The sequence below is a fragment of the Camelus ferus genome, chromosome 11, assembly GCF_009834535.1.
Source record: "Camelus ferus isolate YT-003-E chromosome 11, BCGSAC_Cfer_1.0, whole genome shotgun sequence".
Lineage (NCBI taxonomy): Eukaryota > Metazoa > Chordata > Mammalia > Artiodactyla > Camelidae > Camelus > Camelus ferus.
The window spans coordinates 15,420,989-15,444,196 of record NC_045706.1 but is presented as its reverse complement, the minus strand read 5'-3'; the positions used below and the strand labels follow the sequence as shown (position 1 = coordinate 15,444,196).

Genomic DNA, 23,208 nt, shown 5'->3' with positions numbered 1-23,208 from the left:
GATGATGACCAGGAAAGGGGCACCTGGACCACAGGGAATAGTTGAAGTTGGCTGGTGCCCACCAATCCCTGTTGCTGGGCAGAGGGGAGACGCAGTTTATATCTGCTGCCGTTTGTTGTTCCCCTTGCACCTGCTGCCTTGTCTTTGCTGACCGAGACCTTGTGAGAAACTTGGATGGTGTCAGGGACCTCATATGTGATGGGGTGGGACTCTGTGACTCAGTGTGATTTGAAGCAGAGAGGGAGTGTCCATTATCACACCTGGCCCACAGGACATCCTGCACTTAACCTCTGTGCATTAGGGACTCTAACTGGGATTGTTTATCTTGCTAAAATATAACTAACTAACGGGGGTGGCCTGAATATGGCATCGGGGGTTGGTTTTTTTCCTGCACGTCTGGCAGGTGCTGTAGCCTCTCCCGTGGTCCCGTCTGTGGTGTGTTTGGAACTTTGCGTCCCACACGTCAGAGGGGTGGGTGCAGCATGTGGAAGCCTTGCTGGCTGCTCCTGTCCCCTCCTGTCCCCTCGTCAGCTCCCTTCTCTAGGCTGTCAGAATTGCAGTGAGGTGAGGCAGTGGAGGGGGCAGTAGCACCCCCATCCCTCTCTAATTGAAGACCCTCACCCTCCGCTGGAAACCTCAAGGATTCCCAGAAACGGAAAGACACCTTTTCTCCCTGAAGCCTGCGTGGGACTCAGCGGCCCAGACAGTTCCAAGCCTTCAGACTTGTCTTCGCTCTTTTGTCTCATTGCCACTAGATGGCGCAGCAGCATCGTTTTATTCCCATTTCATCGGGCCCTGAATAAACCAGACTATTCTTTAATTCACTTTTCTTAAAAGATAAAAATGTATTAAAATGTCTTCTTACCTGATTATTGAAGAAAAATTTGGGAAGCACAGAAAACCACAAAGAAGACGCATTTAGAATGTAATTTTAAAATTAGTAGTGTTTGGACTTCAAACAATGACTTAAAGTAAGTACAATCTGCCCTCTGTATCCATGGGTTCCACACCCGTGGTTTCAACCAACCTTGGATCGAAAAATAGCAGAGAGGTGAGGGGAATTCCAGAAATGTTCCAAGAAGCAAAACTTGAAATTGCTGAGTGCCGGCAACTATTTGCGTAGAATTTACATTGTATTAAATACTATAAGTAATCTAGAGATAAATTTGAAGTATAAGGTTATATGCAAATACTGCTCCATTTTCTATGAGGGACTTGAGCATCCGAGGATTTTGGTATCCTCGGGGGTTCCTGGAACCAGTCATATGAGTGAACAATTGTATGTGCACAGTCTACGTTCCTTATGAGCCATAGTTTATGAACAAGATTTATATCATCTGCAAACTTGAAGTGGGATCCCCCTTGGTATAAAGGTCATCCCTAGCACATGGCCCAGGTTACCTGCCATCCATGTTAACGATGTGGCCCCTGCCCTGATTATGAACTCAAGTTCTTACTGAATGTCTAAGCACAGCTACAGAAAATAGCTAATCACAGGAAATGACCAATTGTTGAATTGTAGAGTATTGGGAGCTATGGGAGGCTGGAGGAAGGATGAGGGGGAGGGCTGGAGGAGGAGTTGGGACTTGTCAGAGAAAAGGCCACAGGGTTATCAGGGGACTGGAAGAGCCTGCCTGCCAGGGGCCAGGGCCACGGTGGGAACGATGGTTAGGCCAGGCCACGCAACGCAGGTCCGGGAAAGTGGCTGGAGGCCCTTGGACAGGGTGAGTTTGGTCCTGGTGGCACCACCTGGAGCAGTTGCAGAATCGAGACCAAGCCCTGCCAGGTGGCCTGGAATATGTCCCCTGCTAGGAACACTTCAGCTGTGAAATCAGGCTCCTTTCTGACCTCTGCTCAAGGCCAATATTAAAGGAACTAAAAAACAAAGTAGCCAACAGATTACACACACTCTTAGATTTCCCCAGGGCCTTGGTGGAGCCTTGAGTGTCTCTGCTGAGGGGTGTGTTTATCCTTCCCAGTCCCCAGTGAAAAGCGCAGGAGAAAAAGCTTGTTTTCAAAGCTTGATAAACTCCCTATTTTTGAGGCACTGACTCGGATCACACGGGCTTTCTCCTCTGTGTCATCTTTGTTTTCCAGCCTTTGTCCTCCTGGAGTGTGTTTCATAAAAGCCACTTGGTTGTAATTTTTCTTCCTCCTGGACTGCAACTTGAGTTGCTCCACCAGTAAGTGCTATCTGTAAGCAGGTCCCTGTTTTAAAAAAATGTGTTGTTTGTGTAATTATAAGAAAGATCCAGGTGGTCTGCCTTTTTCATTTTGGGAGGGGTTGGGGGAGTTGTTTAGAAGAAGCACTGCTTTGGAATTGGAGAAAAGAATAAAGAAAGAAGGTCTTAATTCATTCCAAAGACTATGTTCCAAATTGAGTGAAAGCTGTTCAGTCTCACCCATTGATTGAAAGAGGCCAGGCCTGAGTCCTGTAAAAGAAAAGGAACATTAAACCATACCTGGGGCAAGGGCCAGGGGAGCTGGGGAGACTATAGCTCCGTGGTAGTGTGTGCTTAGCATGCACGAGGTCCTGGGTTCAATCCCTAGTACCTCCATTTTTAAAAAAAAGAAATTAAATAAATAAAAACATAAATAAAACATACACAAGGAATTTACTCTTCAGTAAAGGAAGCCTTCAAATTCAGGCTCCAGAGTAATGGATGCCTGTCTCCCAAATGGGTTTATAAAGAGTAGTAAAGATTTGATGCTGTGTTTGAAGCAGTGATGGTACCACTTAAAATGACAGCAGTGTCGGTAGGAAGTGGACACCCCAGGTTCAGATCCTGCCCTGCCTCCCACTCCCTAGTTGAGCAACTGGAGCAAGTGTTTTGACCTTTGTGAGCCTCAGTGCCCTCATCTGCATAATAGGGATATGAATACCTACTCAGTGGGTTATTTGTGAGAATTAAATAAAGCAGCTGTCAGCTTGCTGAATTACCTGATGCGGAAGAAATCATGAGTCATAATTGCAAACAGGAAGATTCCTTAAAAGGTAATTTATCCAATTCCCTCCTGTAACCATTAAAGAAGGTTAAGACCAGAGAGGTAAAGCTCTCTACCCAGAGTCACCCAGCAGGACCTGGACCAAGACCCAGGTCTAACTCAGGGTCCTGCGCTCCCCCTCATCCGTCAAGTGCCACCCACAACCGTAGTGGCATCGAGCTATTCAACCACATTAATCCACCAGCAGAGCGGTTTTTTCTTCCACCTAAGTGGGTCAGCAGGTTTAATTCTTCCTGGAAACTGCTCCCTTTCTGCTCCACTGCAGCTGAGGGAGGGGATACGGACAGCGTTTCAGCAGGGCCCACGATGGGCTTTCTGGTAGAGAGGGCCACGTGCCCATTTCAGGAGCAGTGAGCCACACCTCTAAAATGCGGTCACGGGGTCTGGGAACTTTGAAGTCATACGTGTGTAGTGAACTTCTGGTTATTTTAGGTTATTGCTCTTCTGGGAAGGAAAAAATAAGCTCTGAGGTTAACAGAAGTGAGGAAGGGAAGTGAATGACCAGGTCTTCACAGTGATGGAACTTTTAATACACCGCTAGTGTAGAATGAAGTCCAGGAATAGGAAAGTACTATGAAAATAAGCGCTGTTCCTTCTCAAGGGAACGTGTCGTCCCAAGTGAGGAATGTGCATTAGGGCCCTGCAGGTTCAGACCCCAGGCCTAACGGCGCTCGGGGCTTTCTCCCTGGCGTGCATTTGTTAGGGTGGGTTTGTCTGCTGCTCAGCTCAGAGTGAGAAAGATGGGTGAAGCGGTTGTGTGAGAATAAGGACTGGGCATGTGAGCGGTTCTAACTTCTGGAGCCTGCAATACAGACACCACTGTGTCTTCCATTCCGTTCGAGGCTATTTAAAGAGAAGTCAGTCCTTTATTTCTCCTGAATGATTTTTTTAAGACATTTTTCAGTTTTTACTGCCATAAATCTCTGGGGTTTTTTGTTATATTTTGTTTTGTTTTGTTTTTAGAGGGAAGTAGGGAAAATGTGGAGGTTGAGAATTCTCCTTAGCCTCTTCTACACTGACTTTGTTTCCCAATGTAAGTGAAGTTTTGCAAACTTGAGTTTCAGAAAAGAATATGTGGAGTCAGTTTTCTCTCCTTCACAGACCTGAGGATGGCAGGCGAGGTTTGCCCGGGAGAGCAGGTGGCGTGGCTCTGCTTCATCAGTCTCACACCCTTCGTTGACTATGACCTTGAACCAGGAAATTGAGAAAAGCATTGCTGAGCTGTCTGCTTAATAATTTGGTTTTCCCGTGTTCAACCTTTTCCTCATTGCATTTGAAGAAGTGAAGCAAGAAAGTGTAGTAACTCCTGAATCATTCCCTTTATTCAAGACCCTCGGAAAAACATTTATATGACTCATTTGAAAATTAAGGGATTTGGCATGCCTCTTTGCCAATCAATCTTCTTTGATTACTTATATTACCACCTTGAATACCTTTATAAGGAAAAAAATAACCTAATGAATTTGAACTCTTTGATTCAGCATAAACTCACTTCCTGTTTTTGTTCACTCTCTTACATGTAATGGTACATATTTTGCAATTCCTGCGTGTGCTGTTTTGCCCCCGTTTGTAGATTTGGCACTTCGGTGGGTTGACCACGTCTGCATGCTCATCACTTTAAACAGCTGTGTAGTATTTTATTCTACTGATCCTCAGTCCCCTGCTTAGCTGTTTCCCCATTGTTTTCACCTTTTCACTCTTAAAGATGGTGCTACTGGCTGCATCTTTGTGGAAATGCAGGATTTTCCCCCTAGGGACCCCATGTTCCTAGAAAGTCACTTTTTCTCTAGGGAGCTGTCCCAGAGTGGGGAGGATGCAGCCATGTGGCGCCTGGGCATTTCTGCCGGTCAGCAGAGAAGGGGGAGGCCAGTGTGACTTTCCCAGCCCCAGTGTGAATGGTCCTATGGAAAACTCCAGCGTGCAGCTCACTGCTGATTCAGTCACAGGCCTTCAGGGCCAGGAGGGCTGTGCCAGTCTTCTGCCCCTGCTGAGCTCCGAGCATGTTGAGTTTTTATTATTTCAGAGAAGAAGGAAACTCACTGCCTGTCATCGCAGGGCGAAGCCTAGTTCTGATGCAGAGGGAGATGCTTTCAGATGGAGACATGAGGTACCGCCTTCACTCTCTCCTTTCCTCTTGGTCTTGTTCTGTGCCTTGGTATGTCAGGACTGCTGGGGATGCCCTCTGTTGAAATCTTGAAACCATGAATGAATCATCCCAAAAATATTTAGACAAAGCAGCTACGAAAACCAGAGCTCTAGTTCCGAATGAAGTAGCCCCGGGGAAATGTGTGCTCGGTGGTGTGTTTACTTTCATGCTGATGAATGTCTGCAAACAGACAGAGCTACTGGGAATCCTATTCATGGAGGCACTTTAGAAAATAAATAGGAGGAGGTTTGCGTGCTTATATACCCTTCCAAATATAGAAAGATATAATTCAGGTTCCAAGCAGCCTGGGAGATCTGTAAGAAAATAAAACCTGTATTTATCCACTTCGGTGATAGGGAAAATTGTACCCGCACCCAGAGTGGATTGTAAAAATTTATCGCATAGTTTCTAAGATTTTTTTCACTTCTCGGTGAAGTAGGCACAGTCTTTTTATCCTACACTGTTTTCTGGTATGAGTTGCTGCAGGCTCTTCAGGGAAGTCTTTTTCCATAAATAACCAGCAGAGCTTGGTTGTAATTTTTTCCCTCTTGACTTTGTTGACATGATGGAGTTGGCCTCGCACTGCAAAATATGAGGTTCCAAAAAATGACTCTCGACCTAAGAAGTTAGGGTAATAATCTAGTTCCTTCTTGATAATCCGTGCTGGCATTACCTGTGTTCCTAGCAGAGATGTGAGCTTACCGGAACGCATCTGGAAGATGAAGACAGTGGTACTTGCCCATATTAGCAAGGAAATACAACACCAGGAGACGTTAAGGGTGGTTAAGAAGCACCGTCATCAACCAACCTGCTTCTGTAAATCCTCTGCCCATTGTATCTTAGTGCAACTTAAACCCACTTCATAAGTCATTCTACCAGGCTTTCCTGGTTGTTGTGATCTTGCTTGTCTGGCCCTAACCAAGCACAGTGATTTTGCGGCCAGATTTATTTTTTAAAATCTGCAGCTAATTATGGAACACATGAGCTTTTAAGAGGATTTGGAACTTTCAAAATTCTCTGGTCTGGTTTCTCATAGCCTTGCACTTAGCAGCAGGTTCCAAAACCAGACTCCTGCGTTTCGCCTCAGCATGGGAACGTTGGCCGACTCGCTCGTGTTACCAAACGCAAGTGGGTGTGCCCAGCACACAGGCCATACATGTCGGAGTTTGGAGCAACGGAAGGTTTATTGCGGGGCTAAGCAAGGAGAATGGGTGGCTTGTGCTCAAAAAACCCAAACTCCCCAATGGTTTTTAGGGGGAAGTTTTTATAGGCAAAATTGGGGATGAGGACGGGAAGGAGGTATGGCTTTCTTCTGACTGGTTGAATGGTGACAGGACAAGTCTTCCAGGAGTCTTGTGCTCCAGCTTGAAGTTATCATCCTCCGTCTGAGTGGGGGCCTTAGTTCCTGCAGAAGAACTCAAAGCTACTGTCACGTATATTCCTTCAGGAGGAACCCGGCCCTTGCCCCATGGGATGCACTGTTGTTTCTTGACTGCTCCTCCTTGGTTTCTGCATTCCCTGCCTTCTCTGATTAGCAACTGTCTGAATCTGCCCTTTGGAACTCAGGGAAGGTCAAGGAGGCAGGCTGAATGAAGCCTATTTCCTACAAAGAAGAAATGAGGGTCGGCGGGGAGGACACAGAAAGGATTTGTACCAGGGAAAGCCCCATTTCATTCCGAATGTAAAAAGGTCAAGTTAAAGACTAAGTTTATCGGCAGGAAATCAGCAGGGGCCGGGGGTGGGGATGGGGCCAAGGGGTGGAATAAGGAGTAATAGAATCTGGCTTTAAAAATACCCTGGCCAGCCTTCCTTTGCTGTGTGTTTCTATACCTCTCGTCTGTACTTTGCAGAACAAATGGGGTAATGATTATTAACACACTTGGTAAATCATAAAACACTATTAGAAATATTAACAATTCTTGTTCCTGGTGACTTAGGGGATATCTAAAGTAGTTCCTCCACCGTTTGTACCGTTTGTCAGATTCAGGAGAACTGCTGGTTTCCACTGGTCTAGACTTGAAAGAAGCGCAGGTGCCCACCTGTTAGGGTCCGTGTAATGACAGTTCTCACGTGTTCTGGCATCTCCTGCAGAAAGGCCGTGTGGACCCGGGACGAAAAGAACAGCCACTTTCAGAAAATCTTATATTTGGGGGAGGATCCCCAGCTGAAGAAGTTTCTAATCTGGATCTTTGCAAGCTTCTTATCATAACCCTCTCCATTCCCTCACCCGCCCCGACCCCTGGGGAACCTGCGGTGCTGAGCTGTGGACCGTTGCCATCTCTCGGCAGTTGGCTAATTAATTAGCACCATCTCTTTGGAGCCCTTGAGGGCCTTGCTTCTGTCCAGTAGCAGTTGTTTATCTGATGATCTGCTTGGCTCCAGCCATCGATCTCCAAACAGACAGTAAGTCTTTGTGATCTGCTAGCACTGGGATGGCAGAGTTCACCTCCACCGACTGTGCTGGTGGTGAGTGACAGGGCCACCAAATGTTGTGCAAACAAGGGAGAATAAGGATGGCGTTGCCTGCACAGTGGCATTTTCTGGAAGCGTTTTGGTTGTGATGTTATAGTAATTTCGGTTTAATGTTCAGCTTGGCTGTCACCACTGGGAGACCTTCAGTTTTCATGAAGAGCCATAAACCCTACACTTGACCCTAAATATAACCACGCCGCTGCCCAAGGGTATCTCCCCAAGGCCTGCTCCTCGAGGCACATCTTGTTTGACCTTCTGGGCAAGAGCTAAGGAGCCCAAAGGCTGCAGCCACCTGGGGAGAGGTGTTTGGTAGGGTGGGACAAGCTGGTGCTCTCTGCCCTGCGGGGAGGGAGGGAGACTGGCCGGGCAGGGACCTCTGCTTCCATGGGCTCTGGAAGGGACCAAAGGGGCCTGACCCAAGAGCAGAGACAGCAATAAAAGGTCAGGGCCAGGAGAGCCCAGGCAGTGGGCAGACAGGCTAGTGCTGAGGCCCTCAGGCATCAGAGGGTGTGAGCGCCTGGCTCTGGTCCTCTGGGTCTGGCTTGGGAATCTGAATTTTACCAGGAAACTCCTGGCATAAGGGACTTGGTATCAGACCTCAGAATAAACCTGGAATCTACCACTGTCGCTTTGTTATCTTGGACCAGCTAATATGACCTTTTTCTATGAAATGGGATTAATGCCTTACAGAGTTATTGTAAAGATTGCATGAGATAATATATGTAAAGCAGGAAGTATTTAGTAAGTGGTACTTATTAAAACTGTATTTATTGTTGTTGTTACTGTTGACACATAGAGGAGGAAGAAGTTTAAAAGGCGAGGGAGAGGGGTGAAATCACAGTAGAAAACAGAAAAATGGGGTGTCCAGGGAGTCCTTTCGACAATTAACATAAAAAAGTATAAATCCAGAAAATCCGAAGTGGTAATTTTCCAAACAGGCCAGATCTCAAAATCCATCTGCAGCAAGTGATTTTTAGCTATTAAGTTAGAAGTTTTATTTGAATCTTTTGAGTAATTAACCTATTCACATATATAAAAAAAAAAGATATACAGTCAAAATTCTTTCTCCTTTCTGCTGTCCTGCTCTTGGTCCCCTAGAACACAGGTAACCACTTTTGATGATATTTAATAAATAACATTAGTAATAATAGTGGCATTTATTTACCACTTACCACATGCTGCACTGTTCTGGTGCTTTGTGAATTCTAACTTGCTTACCAGCTCTAAGGCACATGCTGTAATTTTGTCTTTTTTCAAGTGAGGAAACTGAGGCACAGAGAGGTTAAGTAACTTGCCCACAATCACTCAGCTGTGTGGGGGAGCAGGGTTTCAAACCCAGGCAGTCCAACTCTGGAATCCATGGATTTATCCATTATATCATCCTTCAAGAGTCTCTATGTATAAATACAAGGAATATATTACTTTTTCCCGAAAGTTAATGTTCTCAATTGTTCTGCCCCTTTGTTTTGTTCCACACTTAACACTACTTATTGGAAATCACCCCACATCAGGACAGGAAGAGCTTCCTCATTATTTTTTAACAATATTATGTGATTTGGAGTCAAGATCTTCCCCTTTATAGTCCAACCAGTGGAGCCCAGCAGAACCCTGTGGGGCCTCCCCAAGTACAAAGGCCCCTCTGTGTCCCCTGCCTCTTGTTTGTAGAAAAGCTGAAGTCTCCCAGGCCTCCCAGAGTCACAAAAGAGCAGGCTCAAGCAGTTAATGAGGAGGACAATAGAGTTACAGACTCAGTGTCTGATGACAGAATGGGATCACCACTATTGCTCCTAATAATCTGTATCTTTAGAGGCACTGAAATAATTGTAGCTTGTTCTGCCCGTACGTGTAAGCAGGCAACTAAAATTGTCATCAGGGAGATGCTATAGACCCATGTCGACATCTTCCACTCTTAAAATACGGTGCCCTGTGTCAGCTTGAAGAAGTTACAGAAGACGGACCTTCGCCCCTAGTCCCGTAGAAATGGGATGATGTCTGACAGTGTAAGCAGCTCTTTGGCCCCTTTTCTGTTTGTTCATCTCTGTTTTCCTCAGACCTTAATTATAGAGATGAGATCACTAGGAAACATTTAACATAACTCCTGATTTTTGCTCTGTTGAATGTACACAAATGCCTTGTTTGAACTATTGATTCCTTTCCTGGATTACAAGGAGTAAGAGTGAAGAATTAAGTAGCTGAAGACTTTATACCCCTGGCTCCGCCTTAGCAAATCTGCAGGCGGACCACGCAGGCAAGAGAGCATGCAAAAGGAGGTCAGGAGAAGTCAGCAGGTCTGCTCACGGTGGGAAAGTGACGAAGAATCTGACCTCCTACCTTAATAATTAACTGAGATTGTCTTCCTCTTTTTTCCTTTAAAAATCGTCGTGGCTGAGCAGAATCTTTGGAGCTGGTCTGTGGACATGGGTCCACCTTCTCCTGCAAATGGCCAGCTTTGTCTGAATAAAGCACCTTGCCTTTCTACTGACGTTTGCCCCTGGATTATTAACTGTTGAGTGGCAAGCAGCCGAACCTAGTTTGGTAACACCAGGAAGTAGAGACTGAACTGGATCTGGATACCTGCCCTGCTGGTTATTATAGGAGTGAGTGGTCAATTGAATCAACTTATGTCTGCCAGACAGGTCTTTTCATTGAGACCTGCTGTAAAGGTTCAAAACTGGAAATGAGAGCAGCAGGGGGAAAAAGGGAAGAGAACTTGTCAGTCCAAAAGTGTTCCCAAATCACATTAGATATTACACACGAAAGACTCGAGCAAAACAGTTGTCCTGTGTTCGCGCAGAATTGGCAACTGAAGGTTCCCTAAGGTGGGGTCCCTCTCAGGAATCTGTCCCCTTCCTGAATGTGAGGCTGTACCTACCTTGTGTCTCTGCAGCAGCCTGGCAGCAGGAACTGGCAGATGGAAGTGACGGCACTGCTCCCACGGGAGTCTCGGGGAGGATGGGGTGAGGGGGAGATAATCCCCAGAGCCTCACAACTAGTAGGTGGTAGGCTCGAGTCTCTTGGACCCGTTTTCTTGCAGTGTGTCTACAGGCAGTAGACGAGTCCACTGTGTTTTTTCCTGGCACTTTCTCCCTGATGCCTCTGGACAATCGTTTCTCCCTCTGATTTGTCTCTTGTTACATGCTTTAAGTTAATCACCAGATTGGCTTCCTGAAGCTTAAGCTACAGATGGACTTTTCCCAAGGCCACTGCCTCTTAGGAAGATGAATTCGGTGGCATTGAGTTGATAGTCGCTCTCTGACGCATTTCTGTGGTGTGGGAAGACCTGGGTTTAACAAAAAGCTATTTTGGTTAGAAGGAAAAATTAATATTGACTGACTCAAATCCAGGAAGAAAAAGCAAATATTAAGCTCATTTTGAAACAAAATGAGAGTTCAGTTTAGGGGAAGGATAGGTAAGGGAAATTTTCCTTACCTCCTTCTTGAGATATTTACCAAGGATAAGAACCACATTTCATATTCATTTTTAAGGTACTTTTCATAGTCATGGGAAGTATTCTCTTTACAATGTGTATATCTTTATTCCCCTTTTGTGTTCCTTTTTTTTTAAGCAGTTAATTTTCCAAATTCTATTCCAATAGAAACAGAGTCCTTTTTTCTAACTTACATCTGAGCCTGTTTTTCTTATAAATGATGCTCGCTAATGTAGTTTTTTGCTTATCACTGAGGATGGGCTAATGGCAGCCCAAAAAACAATCACAGTTTGTTTGTTTTTTGGATATCATGGTACAGTTTGTTTTAAAATAATCCATATTACGGAAGACGGAAGTGGAATTTTATCTCTCAAGGGGCATAAACTGCGACCTCCAGCCTGCCACACTCAGTGATCCTCTTGTAGGGATCTTTGGCCTTAAATTAGCTGAAGACCTGTCGGGAGCCAATGAGAAGATGCAGGTGGGAGTTTTATCAACATCCCAGCCCCTAGTAATAAGCCCTGACAAATGCTAATTGTCATTATTACTGCCTACAAAATGAGAGTGCATGTGCCTCCTCCACATACCTCAGAGGCTTCAGCTGAAGACCAAAGATTCTGCGTACACGTGAAAGATGGGGCAGGCATTTCAATCTGCACAGAGGGCACTATCAGTAGAGGTCACTGACAGGGTGGCAATAAGGAAGTAAACCCTACTCCTCCCCAAATGGCGTGTCCTTGAACAGTGCAGACTCCCACTTTGCTGATACGCATCTCCTCTGAGCTTTTATGGAGGCCTGGGAGCAGGAGGAAACTCCACGGGAGCACTCGCTGCCACAGACCTCCCATCCACTTTGTGACAGTCGCAGAGGCCTTGGCCCTGGCACACGGGCAGGTGGATGCAGACCTCAGTCTGACCGCAGGGCCGGTGCTCTTTTGTGCTGCCTCTCTTGGGTAAGAAGCTTAAAGAAAAACTGGCCTCACCCCTGTAAACAGACAGGGAACAAAGGGAGGGGCGAGTCTTGTGAAGGTAGGAGACCAGACTGAGGACATTTCTCTTTAAGGTACAAAATGATATCAGGGATGAAACGTGCCCTTCTAGAAATAAAATGAGACCATGGGAGAAATTTGGCATTATAAAAGTGGAGGATGAAGTCATGTTGTAGTTGAAAATAGCAATAAGGAACCTGAAGGTTCGACACACAGATCTCACCTGTAATCTGGACCAAGGTAGGAAGGGAAAGGGAAATGGCCAGGTCCCTTTGGAGATTGTGAGAAACTCAGATAACGTTCAGTGGAAACTCAGAGTGAAATACCCTTGGGCGCACCCTTATTGATCAGGTGACAAGCTCAGTTTTTACTTTCACTTTACTTCTCCCAACTTTTGATCGAAGCTTTGGGAGGATGGCGGACAAGTCATTCTAACAAATACTGAAGAGCACAGGGCTCTGGAACTCTGACATAAGTCGGTGGCTTGTGTGGTTGTCCCACTTTGCTGATCATTAGGTGGGGGATCTTGGACAACTTCCTGCCTCTCTGTGGACCTCAGTTTCCAAATCCACGATAGGAGCAAATAAAACCTGAATCTTTCATTCATATGACAAAAAATTTTAACCTAACTGCCCCACATAAAACCTCCCGTATGGTATTTAGTAGAAGTGGCAAGAGTGGCTTTATTTGACTTGTTCCTGATCTTAGGAGGGAAGCATTCAACCTTTCACCATTAAGTATGTCGACAAAAATTCAGTTAACTTTCAAGTCAAAGAAAAAAAGAGGAATTTTATCCGAGCCAAACTGAGGATTATAACCCAGGAAGCAGATTCTCAGAGAGCTCTGCGAACTGTTCCATCTGTGAGAATTGGCTCAGTCATAAACATTTTTGAGACAAAGGACCATACTTCAAAATGACTCACTGATAATCTTACATAAAATTCACCAAAGATACACAGTCCAAGTAAGCATGTACAAAACCAGCAGCAAGTCACCATGACCCCCTACAGAGCTGGGAAAAAATGCTGTTCTTTAAAGAAGCTCCATTGCTAGCATCAGAAGAAAGAAAAAAAATTGATCTTTACTGCCAAGCAGGCATTCCCAACTTTGAGGTGTTCTGATTAAAATGAAATGCAGATGCACACTGCACACTGTGGAGGGAGGGAGGAGGCCCAAACAAACACTGAGAATTTTATGTTTAATTTTTTTTGGTCCTGCCTTAAAATACAGATTTTATTTAATCAAGTATGACATTATCAGTGGGTTTTTCATAGATGCTCTTTTTAAGTTTGTCAGTTCCACTGTAACCTAGTTTATTTAGCATTTTTACCGTTAACAGGGTGTTGGATTTTGTCAAATGCTTTTTTGCACCAATTGATCATATGGTTTTTGTCCTTTATTCTGTTAATATGATGGATGACACTAGTTGATTTTTGGATGTTAAACCAACCTTGTATTCCTGAGATCAGTCATACTTGGTCATGGTGTATAATCTTATTTATAGATTGCTGGATTGGCTTGCTAACATTTCATTAAGGATTTTTGCATCTGTGTTTGTTAGAGATATTGGTCTAGTTTATAACAAATATTTGTTGAGCAGCTCACATGCCAGGCATTGTTCTAGGTATTGGGGACTCCGCGAGTTTTCAGAACAGATTGAAAGATCCCTTCTCTCATTCAGGTGACTAACTAGCAATACAGCTCCCCGCTGGCATTTGACATTTTTTTCCTCTGCCCTCTTAACTATGCCCCATGTTCCAGTCTTGATGCCTGAGTGCCAGACTTTGCTAAATTGAATGGTTACTGTCTGGAGACTGGAAGGGGCCTACTATTTTTAAATTGCTCTTCCTTTTTTATTAATGTAAATGTTAATTATGGCATCCACATAGCAGATTACACACACTTAGGAGTTTCCACTAACTGATGCACTCGTGTAACCAGCCCCCAGATCAAGAAACAAAATATGGCCAGCATCTGAGAAAGTCTGTCCATCGCCTACAGTCCCCAACCCTCCCACCATAGGGGAAAACTGCCTTTCAACTTTGAATACCAGGTATTCATTTTTTGAACTTTATGAAAACAGAGTCATACAATAGGTACCCTTTCGTATATGGTTCTTTCACTCACGTATCAGATGTGTGTGATGCATCCATGTGGCTGTGTTGTCATGATCTGTTCACTCCCATTGGAGGCATACCATGCATGTTTTATTACACCTGCTTTACCGTGCATCACAGATACTGTGTTTTTTTACAGATTGAAGGTTCATGCGACCCTTTGTTGTCAGATGATGGTTAGCATTTTTTAGCAATAACGTATTTTCAGATTACGGTTGTGTACATTGTTTTCAGACATAATGCTGTTGCACACTTAATAGACTACAGTATAGTGTAAATGTAACTTTTATGTGCACTGAGAAACCAAAAATATCCCACGTCTTGCTTTATTGTGGTAGTCGCTTTATTGCAGTGGTCTGGACCGAACCCACAGTATCTCCGAGGGATGCCTGTCTATTCTGTTGCATTATATGAATATCCCATGGCTTATCCATCCTACTGTAAATGGACATTTGGATTATTTCCTGTTGGGGGCTATTACTAAATAGTACTGTGTGCTCATGTGCGGACCTGGCTTTGGGTAAATGTTTGCTTTCCTTTGGGCTGTATACCCAGGAGTAGAATTGCCATGTCATAGGATATGTTTAGTTCAGTTTTAGTAGATTCTGCTAGTTTTCCACAGTGGATGTACACAGTGGGCGCCCTCCCCCCCGCAATGTATAATAATTCCAGATGCTAAATAATTCCAGTCACTATAGCCTTTCTGAGGAATCCGTACTGGTATTGCAGTGTGATTTCAACTTGCATTTCTCTAGCATCTAATGAAATTAGGCAGGAGATCCTGTTCACTTTAAAACTGACAATTAAACAGAATCATCGGTCCACCCCAAGGTCTTTTTTTCAAGACACTGCAGCTTTCCTGGGTACCCCTTTCATGCTGGGAGTAAAATTAAGAGGTCATTACTGTCCAGACGTCTTCCACAGCCCCTGACTGGCTTCATATTTCCCCAGTAAGAAGAAAAATGGCTCAGGGAGATCAGTCAAGACCCCCCGGGACCGAGTGCCTACATATCAGTATAACATGAATTTTGAGAAGGTGGGCAAATGCATCATAATAAACAACAAGAACTTCGACAAAGTGACAGGTAGGTGCTGTGGGCACGGGCTGACCTCTTCTGTTCCCTTCCATTTTCTTCAGCTTGAGTTAAGACCTGTACATTCATCAGAAAAACGCCGCGCCCATCCGCTGTGGCCACCGCCCCTCCGCAGGTGGTACTCCCGTGCCCAGGAGAAAGGGACGCAGGGAAATCCGGAGCTTTCAGACTGAGATCCCACCGTGTGCATTAGCTGATATGGGACTTGAACCAGAGGGCCTTAGGGGAGCCTTTTGGCCTTGGCTGGACCCGAGAGATGTCGTGATGGGGCTCACCTGTTGTGGGTGGGCTGTCACCATCTCCTCTGAGTTTGCTTCTTATTTCGGTTGTGCATCTGAATTGTGACCTTGGCAGCATCTATGCCGGAGCACCTGGCCTGATGGTGCCAGCCCACAGGACTCACCGTGCACTCGGTGTCTGCTCCCACAGGAATGGGCGTCCGAAATGGAACAGACAAAGACGCCGAGGCTCTTTTCAAGTGCTTCCGGAACCTGGGTTTCGAGGTGGCCGTCTATAATGACTGCTCTTGTGCCAAGATGCAAGATCTGCTGAAAAAAGGTACGCTCCTGCCCCTCCTCTGCCTCCTGTCTTCTTCCTGCTCCCAAGTGGGGCAAGGCTCCACCCGGTCTCCGGAAGACGCCTTCCCCGTAGGGGAGGGATTTCAGCGGGAAGCCTTTCCTTCCTCCAGTTACTCCATCCCTGTCTCTGGGGCACCTGTCTCTCTCGGGAAACTCAGCTCCCTCCCTAAAAGGATGGAATCAGCTTACATTACAGCAAGAGAAGTAGGTCCCATACCTGCAGAACAGTCTTAAGCTCAAAAGGCTAATCCCTAGGGAAGTAACAAATCTAGCTTTCTTTGCAGAACGGAGTTTAAGTGTAAGCTTTCCCTGGTGCTGGACAGAGAATAACCATCCCTGTACACTACAGAACTACCTTGTTTTAAATATACAACATGTTCACAAAATTGTTTTCTCAGATCTTTAACACAACCCCTGCCACGTTGGCCAACAATATTACCATGCCCATTTCATAAATGTAGGGACGGAGCTTAGGATAAGGGACATACTGAAGGCTCAGTTAGTTGGGGCAGAACCAAAACTCAAGCCTTGGTCTTCTGATCCCAGAACGATTACGTTTTCTGTCACATCACACTCTCTGCTGGATGCCACCTAGGGCACTCTCGCATTTAGGGCAAGGGTTTGAAAGTAATGCCTTACTCATCAATGAGTGGCCCATGGGCAGTGAGTGGGCACACAGTTTGGACCACTGCTGCCTTTTTGAGCTATGTAGCTAAATAAGAAAAAGAGATCCCCCTCTCCCTTATAACACCCTCTCTTAAATACCCTCTCTTACGTTTTTAAAAACTAGGCATCTTTCCCTAATTTCTTCAATCATGAATCCTAAAAGCCGACCTTTTATGCCCTTGTAGGCCACAGGGTGGAGCAGACTGGAAATCAGGAGTAGAGTTTAGGGTCTAGTCCAAGTTCCAGCAGCTGGGCGTCCTCGTCGAGGCGTCTGTGCCCTCCTGGTTTTTTGCTTTCCTGAGATACGGATCCTGACACCAGCTCCTCCTGCTTCTTGAGCTTGCAGTGAGGATTAGCCGAGAAAAAGCTTGTGAACGTGCTTTGAGAAGCAGCCTATACCGACGTAAGGTTCCAGTTGCGGTTTCTGTTCTTATGGAGAGTGAGTTATTCCACCCGAGCCCAGGGCATGCCATGATCACAGAATTCTCATTTATTGTCCCATCAGAATAGCAAAGTGGTCATTTTTCTTGACTGGGCAAAGTTATAGGACCTCTCCAAGATTCCATTTTTTATCAGTGAAATAAAGATAAACCAGGCCTACTTCAAGGGGCTCTTGTAGGGATTAACTCAGATAACTCAGGTGAAGTACCTAGATCACTGTCTGGATGTGGCAGGTGCTCGAGAAGTTCTAAATCTTATTCTTCCCTCATTAGTGGTCATGGCGAAGAAGGAAGGATAGGTTGTAAGTTAGCTAGCTAGCTGGTTAGTCAGAACCACAGAACCACAGATAAGTTCAAGCTGAGGCAACCTATTACGTAATTTATTATTCCTCTCGTCAGTATCCTGGATTGACAGCCAACCTAGCATGTTTTTCTCTCCTTTTTTGTAATTTTATTTTTTGTTTTTAAATTGTAAAATAAAGCTTAAATTTACCATCTTCAGCATCTTTAAGTCTGCAGTTCGGTGGCAGTAAGTCCATTCACATTGTTTGGCAACCGTCACCACCATCCACCTCTGGAAGAACTCTTTTCATCTTGCAAAACTGCAACTCTGTCCCTAGTAAACAGTAACGCCCCATTTCCCCAAACCCCCAGCCCCTGGAAACCCCCATTCTCCTTTCTGCCTCTGTAAACCTGACTCCAGGAACCTCATAGAAGTGGAATCAAAATAGTTGTCCTTTAGTAAACGGCTTATTTCGCTTAGCATGATGTTTTATTTTCTTTAGCAGATACTCGCACAATACTTACGTGGTCTGCTTTACAAATATTAACTCATTTAATAGGTACTGTTATATCCATTTTACAAACAAGGAAACTGAGGCACAAAATAATTGTCACTTGCCCAGCGTCACAGACCTAACAAAGACCACATCCTTCAGCAACTCAACATACTACCTGCCAGCAGCTGCCTGAACCCTTCCTGCACTTGGTTTGGGCTCTTTTCCTCAGGAGGCAGCCCCATTCTGGTTCCAGACAGAGTGAGAATTCTAGAGTTCTCCATCTCTCCAACTTCTCCCAGTGCCATTGTCCTCTCCAGAGGGAGCTCCTTCACCCTCTCTCTGCCCACTCTAACAGTTAGTCACAGCTGCCAGGCCGGAAGGGAATCTGAGGTCCCGCAGGACTGGTGTTTTAACTTTCCAATGTTTACTTTGCTTGCTTGCAGCTTCCGAGGAGGACCACAGAAATTCAGCCTGCTTCGCCTGCATCTTATTAAGCCACGGAGAAGAAAACTTAATTTATGGAACAGATGGTGTGACAGCAATAAAGGACTTGACAGCCCATTTTAGGGGGGACCGATGCAAAACCCTTTTAGAGAAACCCAAACTCTTCTTCATTCAGGTAATCACTTTTCGAAGCTAACACAGTTGAAAATAGGTAAAGATGACAGAGTGACTTGGAGTGTATCATTTTTCCAAATCTACATGCTGTTTCCATCGGGGTATGCAGATTTGAGTTTTGTTTTTCCGCCTCTAAATGCTTGGCTACCTGTGTTTGCACTGTATCACAAATTATAAGAGTCTTTAAGACACTGCAGTATTTTTACTTGCTTTACCTACTAACTCGACACAACAACATTCATTCATTTTTTTCATTCATCAAATTATGGTTGAGTCCCATTTGCAGCAAGATGGATGGACCTAGAGATTATCATATTAAGTGAAGTAAAAGTCAGACAGGAGAAAGAAAAGTATCATATGATATCATTTACATAATAAGGAATTAACAAATGAAACAAATGAACTTATATACATAACAGAAACAGACTCACAGACATAGAAAACAAACTTACAGTTACCAAAGGGGAAAGAGAGGGAGAGGGATAAATTAGGAGTTTCGGATTTGTAGATACACACTACTATATATAAAGTAGATAAACAAGAATAATCTACTGTATTGCACAGGGAACTATATTCAGTATCATGTAATAACTTATAATGAAAAAGAATACATATATATATATATATATATATACACACACATGTATAACTGAATCACTATCCTGTACACCAGAAACTAACACAGCATTGTAAATCAACTTTACTTGAATTTAAAAAAAAATTATCATTAAGTTGCTGGTACACGCCAAGCACAGTTCTGGAACAACCCTGGGACACAGCAGTGAACCACACACTTGTTCCTATTCCCGACTTCATGGCGCGATCTCTGCTTTGATATTTAGGCTTGCCGGGGGACAGAGCTGGATGATGGCATCCAGGCGGACTCAGGGCCCATCAATGACACAGATGCCAATCCCCGATACAAGGTCCCTGTTGAAGCCGACTTTCTCTTCGCCTATTCCACAGTTCCAGGTATCAGGTCCATTGTCTGCTAACCAGACCGTGCCATTCCACCATCGAAATGCAGGCTTGGAGCTCTATTCCTTCCCTGTTGCTGCAGCAATAAATTACCACAATATAGAGGCTTAACACACACAGATGTATTGTCTGACAGTTCCAGAGGTCGGAATTCCAAGTGGGTTGGCAGGGTTACATTCCTTCTGGAGACTTCGGTGATGGGGGGTAAAATCTACATCCTTGCTTTTCCCAGCATGTTAGAACCTCCAGCATTACTTGGCCTGTGGCCCCCTTCCTCCAGCTTCAAAGTCAGCAGCTTCACATTGCTAACCCTTCTTCTGTCCTCGCGTCGGTCTCTCTGACCTCCGGTGGGAAAGATTCTCCTCTTTTTGACGCCTGTGATTAGATTGGTTCCACCTAGGCAATCCAGGAGCCTCTCCCCGTCTCATTTCCTTAACTTCAGTCACATCTGCAAAGTCCTTTCTGCCATGTCAGGTAACATATTCGTAGGCCCCAGGGTTAGGGTGTGACATCTCTTGGGGGGGCCATGGTTCTGCCTACCGCGGGGATGTGTTCACTTTCCTCTCTAAGAAAACTGAGTTTTCTCGTTTATGATGATGACGATTGGTCATTATAAACACAGACATTTCTATAGCACTTTACAATTTGCAGTGTGTTTTTCATGCCTTCTACCTCATTCCTGTGATACTTGTGTAGGTAGTTAGGAAAGGTGTTACTGCTGTCTTAATTTTACAGATGAAAGAAGAAAATTGAGCTTGGGCGAGTTTAAGTGATGTCCCCAAGGTCACATAGAGATTTTGGCAGATAGTAGAGCGCCAACTCAGACCAGGAATCCTTTATACGGCAGCCTGTAAACAGGCACCAGAAATGCCAGTAGTGAGCAAGCCTCCTCGTTGTTTACCAAGCTCTGGGTTTGCCTGAGTCAGTTCATTGTAGTTCCTTTGTTTTGGGTAAAAGCCATCGCTAAGTTAGAATTCTCCCAGCTGCAGTAATAGTTTGGCAAGTGCTTGAGACAGAGGTATTGGTTACAGTAAATAGATCATTGTGTTTGGAAAAGCAGCTTCAGCAGGATCTCCAGGTGGGGTTTTGTGAGAATGATAACTTCAGAAGTTTTAAGGATCCTGTAAGAAAGTAATTTGATCTTCTGCGCTCAGAGGGAGGCCGAGTCCTGGGGGCATGTATCTGTGTAAATCAACCTGTAGGTCGAGTTGTAGCGCGCTCTGAGCCAGGCCTGGCAGAACTCAAGGAAGAAGGGTGAATTCTGGAGAGGCAGGTGAGAGAGGCTTCTGGGAAAAAGAGCTGCTGTAACTGAGTCTTGAAAAAGTAAACGGGGGGGGGGGGGGGGGAGGGAGAGATGGTTGAGCAGATGGGGTGCCTGGGGCAGACAGCTGAGTGCACTGGTGAAACTCAGAGGCCTGGACCACAGGGTGTGTTCGCCTGCTTGGGCTGCTGTAACAAAATGCCACAGATTGGGGGACAGAAATTCATTTCTCACAGTTCTGGAGGCTGGGAGGTTTGAGATCAAGGTGCCGAGCAGCGTGGCCTCTCATGAGAGCTCTCACCCTGGCTCGTAGATGGCCATCTTTTCACTCACATGGCAGAGGGAGAGAGAGAAAGGCCATAGCCCAGGGTGTGACAGGGCACTGGCAAAGTTCAAACCTGGGCAGGTAGGCAAGGAGCCCGTTGTATTGAGCCATGCTGAGCAGCCTGAACTTCACCCTGTGCAGGGGAACTGTTTTAGGTAGGGGAGTCGCAGGATGAGATTTGCATTTTAGGATGGTGACCTATAGGACAGGGGTTAGAGGACACACATCCCACATGGAGAAGCGGGGACAACTGTCATTTCAGAAAAGGCCCCAAACACTAAGAGCTGAGTTGCTTCTTGGTGGAGAGCAGAGCTGTGGCCAGATCAGCTGATGCGATCTCCTTTCTCTCCTGTTGAAGGCTATTACTCATGGAGGAACCCAGGGAGCGGCTCCTGGTTTGTGCAGGCCCTCTGCTCCATCCTGAACGAGCACGGGAAAAGCCTGGAGATCTTGCAGATCCTCACCAGGGTGAATAACAGGGTGGCCAGGCACTTTGAATCTCAGTCTGACGACCCGCGCTTCCACGAGAAGAAGCAGATCCCGTGTGTGGTATCCATGCTCACCAAGGAACTCTACTTCTGAAGATAACCTTTCCAGGGGCGCCTTCTGCTGAGAAGCCACATTCATCTGTTGATGAATCAGATTTTTTTTTTTTTTTGATGCTCTTGAAAGATCCGGAAATTCTAAAGGATTTTATTTTCAGGAAAATTATTGATTCAACAGGAAAGAAACTTTCTGGTGCTGTCTTACGTTCTCTGAATTTTCAGAGACTTTTTTTTTTTACACTGTTATCCATTTGATGACTTTTTCTCTTGAGATTAATTTTCTGTTTGTCTTTCTTTCTCCTTGTTGTCACATTTAGTATATACAACAAAAATGACCTCCGCAGATGACTTTTGTCTGTGTCCAACGTGATTGGTGGTGACACTGGTAGACTGTCAGAGTCATATTTGTACCCCGGCAAAGAGAGTGCTTGACTGACAAAACAGCCAAAGGGATATTCATTTGCCTGTATTGCAGAAAGTGGCAACTGAGTGTGGTTTGAGTGATTTTTTTTTTTAATTGGCTTAGGGCAGATTCTCAATGCAAAGATTCCCAGATATGTTAGAAGGGGGAAAAGTTAATGATTCTGTTACGCAGCAGTCAGGATCCAGTCAAGAAAACAGAAACCATTCTATGTGTTTCAACAGAGGAAATTTAATAGAGGAAATCGACATACGTAGATGATGAAAGAGAAGATAAATAAAAGGAAACTGTTGCCACCCCGGTCTATGAGAAGATGTGGTTCCCTGAGTCCAGAAATTGGGGTGGTCCACAGGAGCTGGAACCATGTTGGGGGCTGGCTGGTAGAGACTGGTACCACCCAAGAATTGTGAGCAGTAGAGCCATGGCAGGGCAAAGCCACTGCCTGAGATGGGGCAACACCAGATGAGTTGGACATGGAAAAACATCCTGGTTTCACCTCTTCTTCTGCCCTCTAGTCTTCCTCCAGCACCTCACCTCCAGCAGCCCTACCTGGAAGCGGTCTGGCAAGGGCTCTGTGATTTCCTGCAATACAAAGCATAGCAAGGGATAGTGAGGCAGGGGAGGAACAAGAAATAAACACAGGCCTGGCTTACAATGTGAATAGAAAGAATCCTACTTTCTGATGTTCAGTGATTCATCCATTCAGTCATTTATTCATTGAGTTGTCCAGTAATTTCTGTATTGCCCACTATGTGCAAAATCATCTGTTCTAGCTTTAAAGTATCCTTGGAACTTTTTAGGTTATTCCAAGCCTTATTCTGAGTAAATTTTTTGTTACCTCTAATTTTCTAAATGGGGAAGGTTTATGGCAAAGATATTTGCACTTTGTCTTCAAGGTAGTGTTGCCTTTTGAATTCTTGACAAATTACTATTTTATTCTACCTAATAACTTGTTAACAAACAGATGTTTATATTTATTGATTAAAATGTGGTTGCTTAATTCCTAACCTGCTCAGTTTTGCTTTCCTTTTGAAGTTTTGTTTTGTTTTAAACGGCAGTGGGAAAATGAGAAAACAGGATAAGAATTGACGCTAGTGACTTGACCTCAACAAAAAATGTAGGTCATGTTTCTTTTGAAGCTAGAACACTAATAAAACAAGTAAACAATCACCAAGGAAGCTGAAACTCTTCTCATAAAAGGGTTAATGAACTTGTAAAGCTGTTTGTGATGAGCTGCCATTTATTAATTTGGCAACAAAATCAGATGGTGTAAAAGATGGTATTCTTTCAATAAGAAAACTAACTTATGGCCAGTTTATTAGACTTGTCCCTGGTTTCCTGCCATC

The 23,208-nt window shown here is 44.8% G+C and overlaps 1 protein-coding gene across 4 annotated transcripts in view; it reads left to right on the top strand.

Moving 5' to 3' along the window:
- CASP7 (caspase 7) overlaps positions 1–22,869 on the top strand; it is a 34,492-nt gene extending 11,623 nt beyond the window's left edge. For all 4 annotated transcript variants that reach the window (XM_014558239.2, XM_032490881.1, XM_032490879.1 and 1 more), the window contains exons 3-7: positions 15,109–15,242; positions 15,681–15,809; positions 18,158–18,333; positions 19,175–19,304; positions 21,255–22,869. In XM_014558239.2, coding sequence (XP_014413725.1) covers positions 15,109–15,242; positions 15,681–15,809; positions 18,158–18,333; positions 19,175–19,304; positions 21,255–21,478 — 793 coding nt within the window. In that variant the 3' untranslated portion in view covers positions 21,479–22,869. The remainder of the gene's footprint in view (positions 1–15,108; positions 15,243–15,680; positions 15,810–18,157; positions 18,334–19,174; positions 19,305–21,254) is intronic.
- The last annotated feature ends 339 nt before the right edge of the window (positions 22,870–23,208 follow it).